This window comes from Ceratina calcarata, unplaced genomic scaffold (genome assembly GCF_001652005.2).
Source record: "Ceratina calcarata isolate Rehan_Ccalc_2016 unplaced genomic scaffold, ASM165200v1 scaffold659, whole genome shotgun sequence".
NCBI classification, from domain to species: domain Eukaryota; kingdom Metazoa; phylum Arthropoda; class Insecta; order Hymenoptera; family Apidae; genus Ceratina; species Ceratina calcarata.
In genome coordinates this window covers 10,493-23,293 of record NW_017177844.1, presented here as the reverse complement: position 1 = coordinate 23,293, position 12,801 = coordinate 10,493, and the positions used below count along the sequence as shown (strand labels likewise).

General features: G+C 38.2%; 2 protein-coding genes across 4 annotated transcripts; one reads left to right on the top strand and one right to left on the bottom strand.

Moving 5' to 3' along the window:
• Nucleotides 1-57: 57 nt before the first annotated feature.
• On the bottom strand, nt 58-9,436 carry LOC108630079 (C-type lectin 37Db). 2 transcript variants are annotated; one of them, XM_018033141.2, is made up of 4 exons: nt 9,397-9,436; nt 9,023-9,135; nt 4,086-4,321; nt 58-1,281 (listed from the first exon to the last, which is right to left on the bottom strand). In XM_018033141.2, the coding sequence occupies exons 1-4, from the start codon at nt 9,410-9,412 to the stop codon at nt 1,164-1,166; spliced, it is 483 nt and encodes a 160-aa protein (XP_017888630.1). In that variant the 5' UTR covers nt 9,413-9,436; the 3' UTR covers nt 58-1,163. The 2 variants fall into 2 exon arrangements, with proteins under 2 accessions (XP_017888630.1, XP_026673577.1); XM_026817776.1 differs by lacking the exon at nt 9,397-9,436 and adding an exon at nt 9,295-9,359.
• Nucleotides 2,339-3,839, top strand: LOC108630080 (defensin). 2 transcript variants are annotated; one of them, XM_026817777.1, is made up of 3 exons: nt 2,339-2,485; nt 3,218-3,398; nt 3,658-3,839. In XM_026817777.1, exons 1-3 carry the CDS (start codon nt 2,416-2,418, stop codon nt 3,695-3,697), a joined length of 291 nt encoding a protein of 96 aa, XP_026673578.1. In that variant the 5' UTR covers nt 2,339-2,415; the 3' UTR covers nt 3,698-3,839. The 2 variants fall into 2 exon arrangements, with proteins under 2 accessions (XP_026673578.1, XP_017888632.1); XM_018033143.2 differs by lacking the exon at nt 2,339-2,485 and adding an exon at nt 2,892-3,040.
• Nucleotides 9,437-12,801: the final 3,365 nt, after the last annotated feature.

Here is a 12,801-nt window from a genome sequence, read left to right as displayed (position 1 = left end):
AAATTGTTTTATCTCATTTTGTTACCTTAAACTTCTGGGAAAATGAAACAGAGAACGTTAAAATGTAACTTAAATTTTATTACATAACGCTAAGTGATGTACAGTTCCAGCGGAATTCGTATTAAGTGTATTCCGTTCATATATCAGATTGATCATCAATTATCTCCATTACATTTAATAAACATGGTTACCGACGATTTTCACGCATTTTATCTAATTTCTTTGACATTAATTAAAAGATAAATTAATTTCTATGTTATTCGGTTAAATCGTTAATTCATGCACTAACTGTCTTACAATAGTGTCTCGTTTGGTAACGTAAATAAAAAATTGATTAACATAACGAATCGATAGATTTTAAAATCGTTTAGAAAATTCATTTAGAGCTTTTCGTACTACTACATAAACACTCATTTTCTAGTCAATATTATTATCTATTACAAATATTATGCGAACACAATTGCTGCATTAAACGACTGTCTATACATATATAACATTACTATTAAATTTTGTGAGTCCTTATCCAAGAAACAACTGATGTATTATCTACAGAACACGAAGGCAACGTGATACCAACGATAGCCGCAATACTAAGATCACCAGCTGTTCTTTGAACCCGTTCCTTCATCAGTTCCAATCCATCGAATAAAAAGGGGACATTCCCATTGTTTCTGCTTACCACCAACAACAATGACTCTCACCAAGAGCGGAAGTAGAACGCACGGACATCACGGGTAATAAAAATAAAGCACACTCCTTCTAAAGAGCTCGTGACTCGAGATTGCAGTCCAAGCACAAAATCCCATTTTCACGGGGACATCTTTAATGCTTCCTAATCGCCGTGTTCACCGCCCTACCACTATTTCTTCGCAAACAAGATCCAGTTCCTCCCTGATCGATTCACCCACACCCATCCGCTGCGTTCGTAACGCTCGTTCACCCGAGGTCTACGCAGTTGCACACACGTACACGGAGTCACTTTCCCATTTTGTTCCGCGGTCCCGGGAGGGAAAAACGCAACGCAAGGAAATCGATGAGGCAATAGCCGCCAGGATGACTCGGTGCGCGACGCGGGTACACGGCCGATGTATCGTGAATCGAATCGCGCGGTTCGATGACTCTAGGATCCGTTTTTCGTTCAGTTTATCCCGCCAATCGATCGATCACTGCACCTCGCAGACGAAGAACGTCTCAAAGCTGCACGGGCTGTCGTTCCACTTCAGGCCCTTCCCGTCCCTGTTCCACAGCTCCAGGCAGTGCTCCTCTTCGCCGTTTTCGTATCTGTAACAAAACACGTTGAATTAACCTTCATGAAAATCGACTCTCTTTACTCGATCAGAATATTCTCCTGATTTTGCATTCATGCATAAAAAATGCTTCGCACGAATCAAGGGACGTGGTAGCGATTGTTGAAGGCACGTTTGAATCTGAAGACTGACGTACAAACCGATTGCAACGCATCACTTAATTCACTATCCACTTCGCAAATGTCTTTCGGTTCACGGATAATAAGAAACTGCGAAGAATAAATTTCTTAGTTATGAAAATAAACGAACAGGAAAGTGCAAGTTGCGATTATTTATGTACGTATGCACGCGTATATTTATAGAAACCGTAACTCCCCTCCTTATCTACTTAAGGAAAACTCGACACATTCGGTAAATCCCCATGTACTGAAACAAGGAAATGTCACGATATGTACTTATGAAATAAAGACATGATTTTTTAAGCATATAAACATTTCTTCAAATAAGCACATTTTTTTTGTATAAAACAATAGTCTTGATAGCATAAGATCATCAACGAGGACGTAACAATTCGGCAATTTAAACTAAGATGTTTGTTGAGAAAAATACGTAATTTCTCTGTCATTTTTTTAATACTTGAATAGAAAATTAATTTAATAATACAAATAGCAGGTTCGAACGTCGTTTATGCCGATAACATTTATCTTGTTATAAGCCGTTTTCGTAATTCTGATAAGCATTCATCAGAACAGTATTATCTCTGTCATTAACATGAAAAAACTGCTCATTAACAGGCACATTGTAACTCGAGACAATAAGAGATCATTCAACTTAAAAGAATGTGTAATCACTTTTCGCATATTCAGCTGGGAAACATCTAAACGCTATCGTTCCAATTAGAATAAAATATGTGAATAAATTACGTTTTGGAAAACATTGACTATTGCTAATATAACTACTTCTAATCACGAAAGTTGATTTGATTTTCACAACCACACGCTTCTCTTGCTCTTATCGGGGATTTACCCACACGTCTCGGATCAGTGAAGAAACAGTTGTATACACAAATGATTGATATATAAGACGCTTGAGTTCCTCTTCGGTCATTAGTCAGACTTCAAGTATCTTCATTCGTTCATCTCGAGGAATAATTTGAAACTCAACCAAAATGATGAAGATTTACTTCCTTTTCGCTCTTTGTTTGGTAGCCATTGCCGCTATCACGGCTGCACCAGTGGGTAAGCGACAAATTTTTACTTGCTTATCACACTCATCACTTCTACGTTTGTACAACTTTGCTATATAAGTATTATCTCTGTCATTAACATGAAAAAACTGCTCATTAACAGGCACATTGTAACTCGAGACAATAAGAGATCATTCAACTTAAAAGAATGTGTAATCACTTTTCGCATATTCAGCTGGGAAACATCTAAACGCTATCGTTCCAATTAGAATAAAATATGTGAATAAATTACGTTTTGGAAAACATTGACTATTGCTAATATAACTACTTCTAATCACGAAAGTTGATTTGATTTTCACAACCACACGCTTCTCTTGCTCTTATCGGGGATTTACCCACACGTCTCGGATCAGTGAAGAAACAGTTGTATACACAAATGATTGATATATAAGACGCTTGAGTTCCTCTTCGGTCATTAGTCAGACTTCAAGTATCTTCATTCGTTCATCTCGAGGAATAATTTGAAACTCAACCAAAATGATGAAGATTTACTTCCTTTTCGCTCTTTGTTTGGTAGCCATTGCCGCTATCACGGCTGCACCAGTGGGTAAGCGACAAATTTTTACTTGCTTATCACACTCATCACTTCTACGTTTGTACAACTTTGCAATGTAAAAAGTACTTGGTCATTCAGATAATGTCAAATAATTTTTTTCCTGGACATATTTAGTAATATTTATTTAATTATTAAAAACGTGGACGTCTTTAATTGTTTAAATTTCAGAAGATGAATATGAGCCCCTTGAAACGGTAGTTGCCGAAGAACGTGCCAACCGACAAAGAAGAGTGACCTGCGATCTTCTGTCCTTCAAGGGAATTGCAGAGCATTCTGCTTGCGCTGCGAATTGTCTTAGCATGGGTAAAGCCGGAGGACGTTGCGAGAACGGTGTCTGCCTTTGCCGCAAGTACGTAATTCATTAAATTACTCAATTCTTTACATAATTTTTTAATCTGAATGGCTACTAATTATTTCGTTAATTATTAATTGTTAACTATTTTAACTTTATGATAGAAGTAGACAAGTAATGTTATTAATACTACTGACTAAAGAGATTGGCAATTATAATAGATTAAAGAAATAGAAAATAAATAAATTTAAATTACAGTAAGGATATATTTGATTCTTATGATATCATTGTAATAATATAATTTATATTGTTACAGAACTAGTTTCAAAGATCTTTGGGACAAACGCTTCGGTTAAATTCAACTCTTTAATTGAAACAATGGCCATAATTAATTATATAAGATGACGTAGGCAATGTTAATCATTGAATACTCAAGAAATGACTTCATATTTTGGAATGCACATGGAATGTAATATTAAAGTTAAATAAGTTACTAAATTCTATTATTTATTCTTTTTCTCTATTTTCCAAACCACTCACACTTCCCTGTAGCAATTTATGTTATCACATCCTGTATCTGTAATGATGTCATGAAATAGCTATAGATAGAACAATCAATCATTGAAATGAAGCGTACGTGCTTGCTTGGTCAAGACGAGTTAAATTACTATGCAAAATATGCCTGTGTATTTAGAAACTATACATTATTGCTTAATAATTTATTGTGAGTTAAAATGATCGTACCGAAAATTGTTCGGTTCTCCGACGTTCCAATTCTCGAACGTGATGGGCCTGCCATTAGCCATCCAGAAGAAAGTGCCTTCTTCAGCTTGATCGGTGCCAGAGGTCCAAAAGTGTTCGTGTCCAAGCCCGAAGTCCTTGATGTGCTTCTCGAGCATATCGTTTTCCTCCTGCGACGCTATACTGGCCAAGTGCATCCCATGATATCTGCAATATTGAGACGCCCTGTACCAGTTGGCCTGAAACATAATAAAGAAAACGGTGAAACTTCGCTGAAGGATCTTGAATCTTGAATTACGCTCTCATGTTCCTCCTCTACCTTTTTTCCTCGTCTTATTTTAAGCATCGTTTAATTATAAATATACGTGCAGGCTGTTGCACTTTGCCCCTGGAGAATCACCGGTCATTTATTAATAAAACATGAGAGAGAGAGGGTATTTCCATCTAATTTATTCTAATCATCCAGGGGGATGACAAAGTGGATGAAAGCCTCGTTGCACGTGATTTATGATGGCTTCGCGATTATCATAATGAACTTAAGTAATTGAATAATGCATGCAGCATTCATTTTTAGAGGCTAATAATAATTATATTAATTGCAACGAAAATTCAAATTAGAGTTGGGGGTAATGAATAACACTTGCACTAGTTTCAGCAGGATTTAACTGTGTACATAATCAGAATATTAAAAGCTCATGAGGATTTCATGTAATTGGAATACAGTAATTACTTGGTTCACTATAATCTGTGGTATTAATATTGGATACTCAGTGATAATTCAGTTAATTTGTACTTATGCACGCATATAATTGAATTAATTTATATTTTCCTAATTCTATTATAAAGTAATAATTAAATGTAACGATTGCAATTCATTTAGAACTGTTGATGTACTGACGATTATGACACTCCACCCTATATTTCATTTTATTATCTGACTCCTTCACTGTCTTATTTCTACACCCTAAGAATAATATCATACAACTGATTATTTTCTGTTTATTTTGCAACTAAAAGTATGACCAAGAAGAATTACAACAGATGTAAAATAAAAACTCAGTGAAAGCTCATAAATCTGGAAATACGCGCGCGTATTTTACAGGAAATAACTTTTTTCTGGTGCCTAAGGGAATCCCTTCGCCTGTGCGTACGCTTGTACCCGTGGTGGCGTCAATATTTTTCAGTGCTGAGCATGGCAAAGACATGTCGCGTCATAAATTCGCGCGCTCGCGATGCAGCGCAGCGCATCGTGCGACCTGGCCGAATGCGATTTTCGTGTCGACGTGACGCGGGGAATTTTCCCAGGGATCGCCGCACCCGGACTCGAGGGTCGAACAGGGCTCGGTCCCGTAAACGTGGGGAAAGGGAGACGGAACTGAGGAGACGAAAAATCGCGTGTAACCCGACGCGAATGCAAATAAAGCGCGATAAATAGAATCGCTCGCTGCGATTGCAACGATGTCATTCAAAGTCCCCCTCCTACCCAGTGACCCTTCCCTTAGCGAGGTTGGAACTTGTGTTTCTGTCACGTCGTTTACATCGACTCTTTTCAATATTTCCTTCCTGTTCCTCTTTTACTGAACCCGGCATACATGTGCATATGCTTTTATTCTGTTGTTTTTTATTCGATTGAATCGCATGTTTCGGTTCATCGTTGCAGTTTTATAGGATTGCAAGGAACATAGATCTTTTATTTTTTCACGTGATGTTCCAAACTTGTTTTTTTTGTGGGATATAAATCTTCATGCAAACAATGCAAAGAATTTATTATACTACCCGGCCTCCTCCGAAAATTTATACTTTAATAAAAATGACTAATTCAACTGTACCGACGATCCACCTCACATTTTTAATACCCTAATCGAATTTATTCGAAGAGCACCGTCCCTGGCGGGTAAACTTGAACCGCTTCTGGAAATACCGGTTCTTTATGGGAAGAAAGAGCCAAGCAGACACTCATTCCGTTCGGCAAATTACCCATGGCAACCGGTGAACGTGAAAAGAATTATTCCCGATCGCGTATATCGAGACCGAGTCGGCGAGTTCCTCCCACCCCTCCCCCCACAATCCTCTCTCCCACCGCGTAATTACTCCTTTACTCCGTCCAGGTTAAAAAGAATGAACGCGAGCGTTTAAGCCCATTTGAATGTTCGACCGTCCCTCCTACAGTTTCCACCCCTTCTCGTTCTACCTTCCGGGGCTAATTCCGAAGTTGCCTCAGCGTTTAACGAAAATTGTTCGCGGCTACCGAATGAATAAACAACTAATGCAAGTGGATGACTCGTTTACGAACATTCCGTTTGCCTAAATTAGTTCAGTCATTTGTATAAACAGTCTATACAAAATTTGAGGTTGGTTGGGTTGATCTTTGATAAACAAATTTCTAATTATAAATAATAAATATTTTCGTTAGTGCAAAAATTAATTTACAAGAATTATAAGTATTTTAATATAATTAAAAAAATGTAATATTGCAAAACTGAATTCATTATCAAAACGGTATAACGTGCTTTTCGTTTCGTTCAAATTTTACACGAAAACTGTCATTTGCCACTGGGTATTTATCACTCGTACGTCTTGCAGTGCAAGCTCCGCGCCGCGTTGCGTCAATACATATTGCGAGAAAGTACGAGCTCAAAAATGCGAGCGCACAGACCTAGCAGCATAAATATCACCGCGGCCGCTCCATTACGGTTGGTAAATGACCGCGCAACAAGCATTCCCGTATTTTACGCGCGATAGGATAGGATAAAGCGAAAAGAAACACCGTGCGGCTGCATTTGCATATTTCGTAGCGCGGCGCACTGCCATTGAAATATTTCTAATATTAGATTGGCGCATATGAAATGTTCTTTCTAAATATAATAAATGTCGTTCGTGCAAAATTCAAATACGTTTTTCCGAATTATTTTAAATTGTTAGATGATTAAATTAATAATTTGGCTGGTATTAAACATTGCAATTCCTGCAATCTGCAAATTGTTCCGCTAGTGCGTTTATAATTCAGCAGCATTCATTTGTAAAATATGTACTATGTAAATATAATCTGGTTATACAAATCCAGCCATTGCTTCGATTATTATACTGATTAATTGTATTGCCATTTCTTTTAATTAAATAGCAGCTACAAAAAGCTATATTATTTTATCTACAATTTGATTCATAATAGTGAATGATCAGAAGAAACATGATGGAAGGCTGAAAAATAGAAACGTGAGGAACAGAACTATACATAGTATGTATATGTTCCACATGCATCAACCTAATATTAGGTGCGCGTTCCTTTCTCGTTCGGTGAAATGCCACGTTGTGTCACGAAAGAATTTCGCACGTTTGTCAAACGCGACCGCGTTGATTCGTAAAAATGTGGACACGTGGAAAAACTAGCGGCTCGTTACTTTGGATAATCAAATGGAAAAATAGAGAGGAAACGAATGTTGTAGAAATGTACCGACCACAGCGTTGGGAAGCTTTTAGGTTTGAAACTAAAAGTCCGTTTACATGAAAAAATTAATTATATTTCATCAAATATATTAATTTATGTATTTTTTTAAATCTGGAACACAACAGGATTCGTATTTCCAGAATTATATAAAAATAACTGTTTAAATCGATTTATTAATAAATAATTATTTCCGAGCACTGCTTCTATTTATTCATCCCGTACACGAATTATACTTGGAAAATGACCAGGGAATTAGCTGCTACAATAACTCGGGCAATGAAATGACCGTTGAAAGCGTATTCGAATAACACTTTAACCAAAGATTTACTCGATCTACGGCTTCAAGACACCGTGCTAGTGCGATTGTTTGCCGGGAAGACAAAAGGTAGTCAGATCCAGAGGGAGGTGGGAGAGGCTCGTCTTCGTTGATCCGATTACAGAGAGGATCAAGCTCAACGCCGTTGCGAAACACTGGCATTTATCGCATATTTCGCTTCGCTTGGCTTTGTTTCGTCATGCTTCCCATCCCGCTTTCAAAACGATCGTTGCAAGGCCGACGACCGGACACAGGACGTTGCGAAACCTCTTAATAATGCAGTTTCATTGCGTGCAAGTCGATGGAAGGAACCAAGTAATGGAGCAACCTGAAACGGAGAACTCCGATTGGTCGTTCAAACCGATCGAATCTCCATTTTTGGTTGACAAATAATTTCGAACGGATTGCAACCTCGATCGTCTAAAATTACAGCGTCGCTCTTTCATCTGACGATAAGTCTTTCCTACGAGTAGAAATCATTTACTGGGGCTTTTAACAGGAACTAGACCTTCAAGCAATCTCGAGACGATTTTACAGCGCGGGCAATTCGCGGTCGCCAGCTCCGGATTCCGTAGTAGGTCTAGGCTAGAGGTAAGAGCATGATAAAGTGGGTGACGGGTTTAAACTACACACGAATACGTAATAAATAGGTTAATGGCACTTCTCGGTATCGATCGCTTCTCAGGCGATGCCACACGTTCCCCGTTTTAAGACGAAGGAATTAGGAGCGAAATTATGTGTTAGAGACGGAGCCGTAAGCTTCGCTCCTTAGAGATAGTTGAAATTCGGAATATACAGTTGGCTTAAGAGACGACGACGTGAGTTAATGAAAGAGGATCTTTGTTTCGATCTAAACATATACAACGATGTCAACTAGTTTCGTCATTTAATCGTACATATTAATACATTCCTTGTGACAATGAGTCCGTCGGTCGATTTTGACACGTGAAAATTGATTTCCCGTGTACTTTTCCGAGCGGCACAAAGCAGAAGCGTGAAGTAAATTCATGTTCAGGTGAACAGATCGATAGTAACAGCCTCGGGCAGGCAGATTCGATGCACCGTGTAAAGCGTCAGGGAGGCGGGAAAGTTACGGGCGCGGAAATAATTTGATGATGTCCGGCAGGCCGCGTCCGGCGTGGCTGCTAGATAAATCAAAGTGACTGACGGACGTGATACCTTGAAGAAGATCCCCAGGTAGTATCTCTTCTCGCCCAGCTTCAACAACGGCATCGTCCACCTCGAGGCAGCCAGACTGCCGCTATGCTCATCCACGCAGTTTGGGCAATCGTCTGTAAAAATAGAATATAAAATGTAAATTACAAGATAAATGTTTAGGTAGATAAAAAAGAAAAATGATAATTAAAGATGGAATTTTATGATCAGATTGAGCTGTAAAAGCAGCTTGAAGTCACTTAATTGAATCCTTAAATATAAATTGCAATACATAACTTATATTTGTAATATCATACTGTGTAATTCTGTACACCATTATTAATACTGTAATGCCATTAGAAATGAATTCTCTTAATGTTTCAAGCCAGAAGGCTTACATTGACAGATCAACATATTACAGCATCATCGCGAGCCACGTTTATCCACTACTTACTTGTCCCAGTTTGCTATGTATCTTCATAATCGCTATACGTTCAAATTCACGTAATAGGTTTCTCCGTTCGGGGGTACCGCGGTGTAAGCGCAATTGCAAACGTTTACCAAGAATGAATCGGTTACGCAACACGGAAGAGTCTAGGCTTCGCGGGAAAGAAAGGAACGAACGGTGGAAATTCCATTATTAAAAGTACGCGTTTGCGAGTCCCACCGTTTCTGTTGCACTTTCACGAACCATTATATCGCAACGTAATTCTCGCTAAGGGCGAAAGTTTTAATGTTCCCCGCGATAAAACACGCCTATGGAAACGAGGAACTTAACGGGAACTTTGGAATTATACTATAGATGGACTTTGAAATGAACGATTCTAACCGCGCCGTGCTGTTGCCTTATTCCGTAAATTTCCTCTGCCAAGAATGGGACATGGTCAGTACGCAAAATTGTTAGTGACGAGAATGTTTTTTAACTACAAATATGCAAAATATTAAAAACGAAGTTCATGTTATACGAATTTGAAACAGATTAAAAACAGATATTTCGAATTTTAAACCAATTAAGTTTTATTTATTTTACAATTGTGATGTGCAGTTCGCCGTGAAGGGATTAATTACTAGTGATTTTTTTTAAAAACCTGGTAAAAACTGGAGAATTTCTGTTGTATGAACCGAAATACAGTAAAACATTTCGTTTTACGTAATTTCAATGCATATTTTTTGCTAACTGGTTTAATCGATTAATTTCTCATCGATATCCAGACTCCAGTGTTCATGTTGCTTGTAAAAGTTCACTGTTACGCAAACAACGTGAAACATTATTATAGTTTCAATTTCCTTATTCATTTTTAAATAAAAACATATAAATTTTTACTATATAAAAGAATACTCGGTAGAAAATAAAATGGAATTGAATTTTAAATATTGAACCCTTAACTCAAACTTTATAGTCGAGAATCGCGTGTCGCGACAGTATAAACGAACACTCTAATTTCCAAAGTACAGTCACGAATGTTCGTCGATCTGATGAATTCGTTGTGACCGAACGTCTCTTCCGTAAGACGATCTCTCGACGAAAGGAAGCCATGCATTTTAACAAGATCCCCTAGCTCAATTCCGGTCGGCCAATCTGAGCCCTGCTTATTAACCTTTCAATTATCCTCTGCCAACTTGCCGTCGGGATTAATCCAACCAAGAAACTACTTAGAATTTCCGCAATTTTCATTTTCGTGTCCACTGTGCTGTCTTAATGCATAAGAATCGAAGCAAACGAGGATAACACCAGAGTACTTCTTCTGGTTCATAGCGTAAATCTATGCTTAGCTATTCTATGATGTATATTTATAATAAATTACAATAAAATAAATGTTGACTTTTTAAATGATAAAAAGATGAAATCATATCAAAATCAATGCGGATCGAGAGTACCTCGTGCGAATAGGTTCTAATTAATTTATTTATTTTAGAACAATATAGCTAGAATAACGAACAGGCGAAACGTCTTCTCGGTTCCGTCGCCGGAATAGGATAGTCGTTTTGCATATTTCAATAATCGCCTCATTAATTACTGTCACGTCACCTCGCATTAATATTCGACGGACCTCTTAATAAACTCAGGACATTTTCTTCCCTGTCTCGACTGCAATCCGCCTCTTTTGAAGTCTCACTAAAAAAAATTTAACAAGTAGAAAGGGGCGAAATGAACGCTATCAACGAGACAATTTCCTGCACGAGGTCAGGCGTCGAATCTCGTTAATGGCCTCGTCTTAAGATGGTTTTCCAAGGGTTCCAGAAATGAGGGACGACCGTTCGGTCAGTGCTATTAAATTTCACTGAACGCCGTTGGGCATTGTTTCGCAACACAGTCAGCTCCGAGCACGCAACCATCTTCGGGGTTAGGGGTCTGTGTTAGGTTCGTGATGTAGTTTCTGATCGCTTCAGGATGGACCGGGTCTTTGGTTCCGCTCCGGATTTCATTTGCCTCGTTGATTGGTTGGCCTAAGAGATAGTTGCCGGAAAATAGTTTTCGATTAGCTGGCACTAGAAAGGATGTCAATTATTTTCTATTTCACGCTAGAATCAACGATTCTATAGACATAGAAAGTCATGTTTTATCGTTAAATATTTCATTACAATTCTTTAAAATTTTAATTCAGGTACAATTAATATCCCCTTAAAACTTTTTACAATTCAAGAATTCCTCTTAACAATCTTGCACGATCCCAGAATTACGACACCACAAGACACGTGCTGCTAGTAAAACTAACAGAGAAACACACTTGTAGAACACCTTAGAAAATTAATGCGGACCTTGAATACCTCATACGTTACGATCATCACAGGAGAAATCGAGGCCTTATGACTAATGCTGTGTTTGCCTTTAAGACGTTACACAAAATGTATAAATTTCTATTGACGCACAGTGAAGTAGAGCTCTTAACCAACGAAGATATTTGTTAACATCGCGTGTTACGTCGTCAACAATATCGTTTGGGAAATTATGTAATCCGAAAATGTGAGAGAGATTGAGAATCAGTATAAACTCCAGACATATCGTTTTTGTAAGAAAAAACGAATGATGAATTCGAGTACTTCCGTGTATGAAGTATAATTTATTATGTATGAATTAATCTCCAATTCTTGTAGATTGAATGTTATATAAATACAAGGTGTTAAAATGTGTGATTACGTAAACCAGTCTATACGTAAATGAAATTCAAGATTTTTATAATATATAATATTAATAAAGGATTCTAATACGCTTTACTAAAATCATTTTCATTTCTCAGATTCTGTTCTATATATTCAAGCATTTTATATTTCCCATTACGTATTTCATTTTCAGCGTTAATGTTGACGCAGAGCACCGATAGCAAAACATCGTTTATTGACGCTTGATCACGCGGTTGCCCGGTTGGCGTAATAAAAATTCTGCGGTGTAATTAACGGCGACAAATGGCGTTGTGGATTTCGCAGCGATCGCGCCGGGCCGCGTCGCGTCGCGTTGTCTCGCACAATGCGGAATACACAATGCGCGCGGACCTAAACCGAAATCCATCGCGTGAATTTACAAATCCGTGGCCGGCCATTATCAGCCTTAAAAGCGAAGCGACGTCGATGCATCCGCTTTGTCCTGTACGGAACACGAATGGGATTCCGAAAACATGGGAACAAAGCGTTCAGTCGAATCGCGTCGCCATTCGCATTTATCTTGTCCCCATAGGATCGGTTTAGAAATGAAAATAAGTTAAGCGTTCATAAATAAATTGAGTGCGAAGCGATACTTGCAGACTATAAATCAACTGATAGAACGCCTCCACTTAGTCATGTGTAGTTATCAACGTATGCATGTA

Bases quoted from the DNA above. Each gene is read 5' to 3' on its own strand.
- LOC108630080 (XM_026817777.1), top strand. From the start codon at position 2,416: ATGATGAAGATTTACTTCCTTTTCGCTCTTTGTTTGGTAGCCATTGCC. The intron at 2,486-3,217 runs GTAAGCGACAAA...TTTAAATTTCAG, and splicing joins TATCACGGCTGCACCAGTGG to AAGATGAATATGAGCCCCTT. The intron at 3,399-3,657 runs GTACGTAATTCA...ATATTGTTACAG, and splicing joins GGTGTCTGCCTTTGCCGCAA to AACTAGTTTCAAAGATCTTT.
- LOC108630079 (XM_018033141.2), bottom strand. The intron at 4,322-9,022 runs GTATCACGTCCG...ATTATGTTTCAG, and splicing joins ACCTGGGGATCTTCTTCAAG to GCCAACTGGTACAGGGCGTC. The intron at 1,282-4,085 runs GTACGATCATTT...GTTTTGTTACAG, and splicing joins GGAGAACCGAACAATTTTCG to ATACGAAAACGGCGAAGAGG.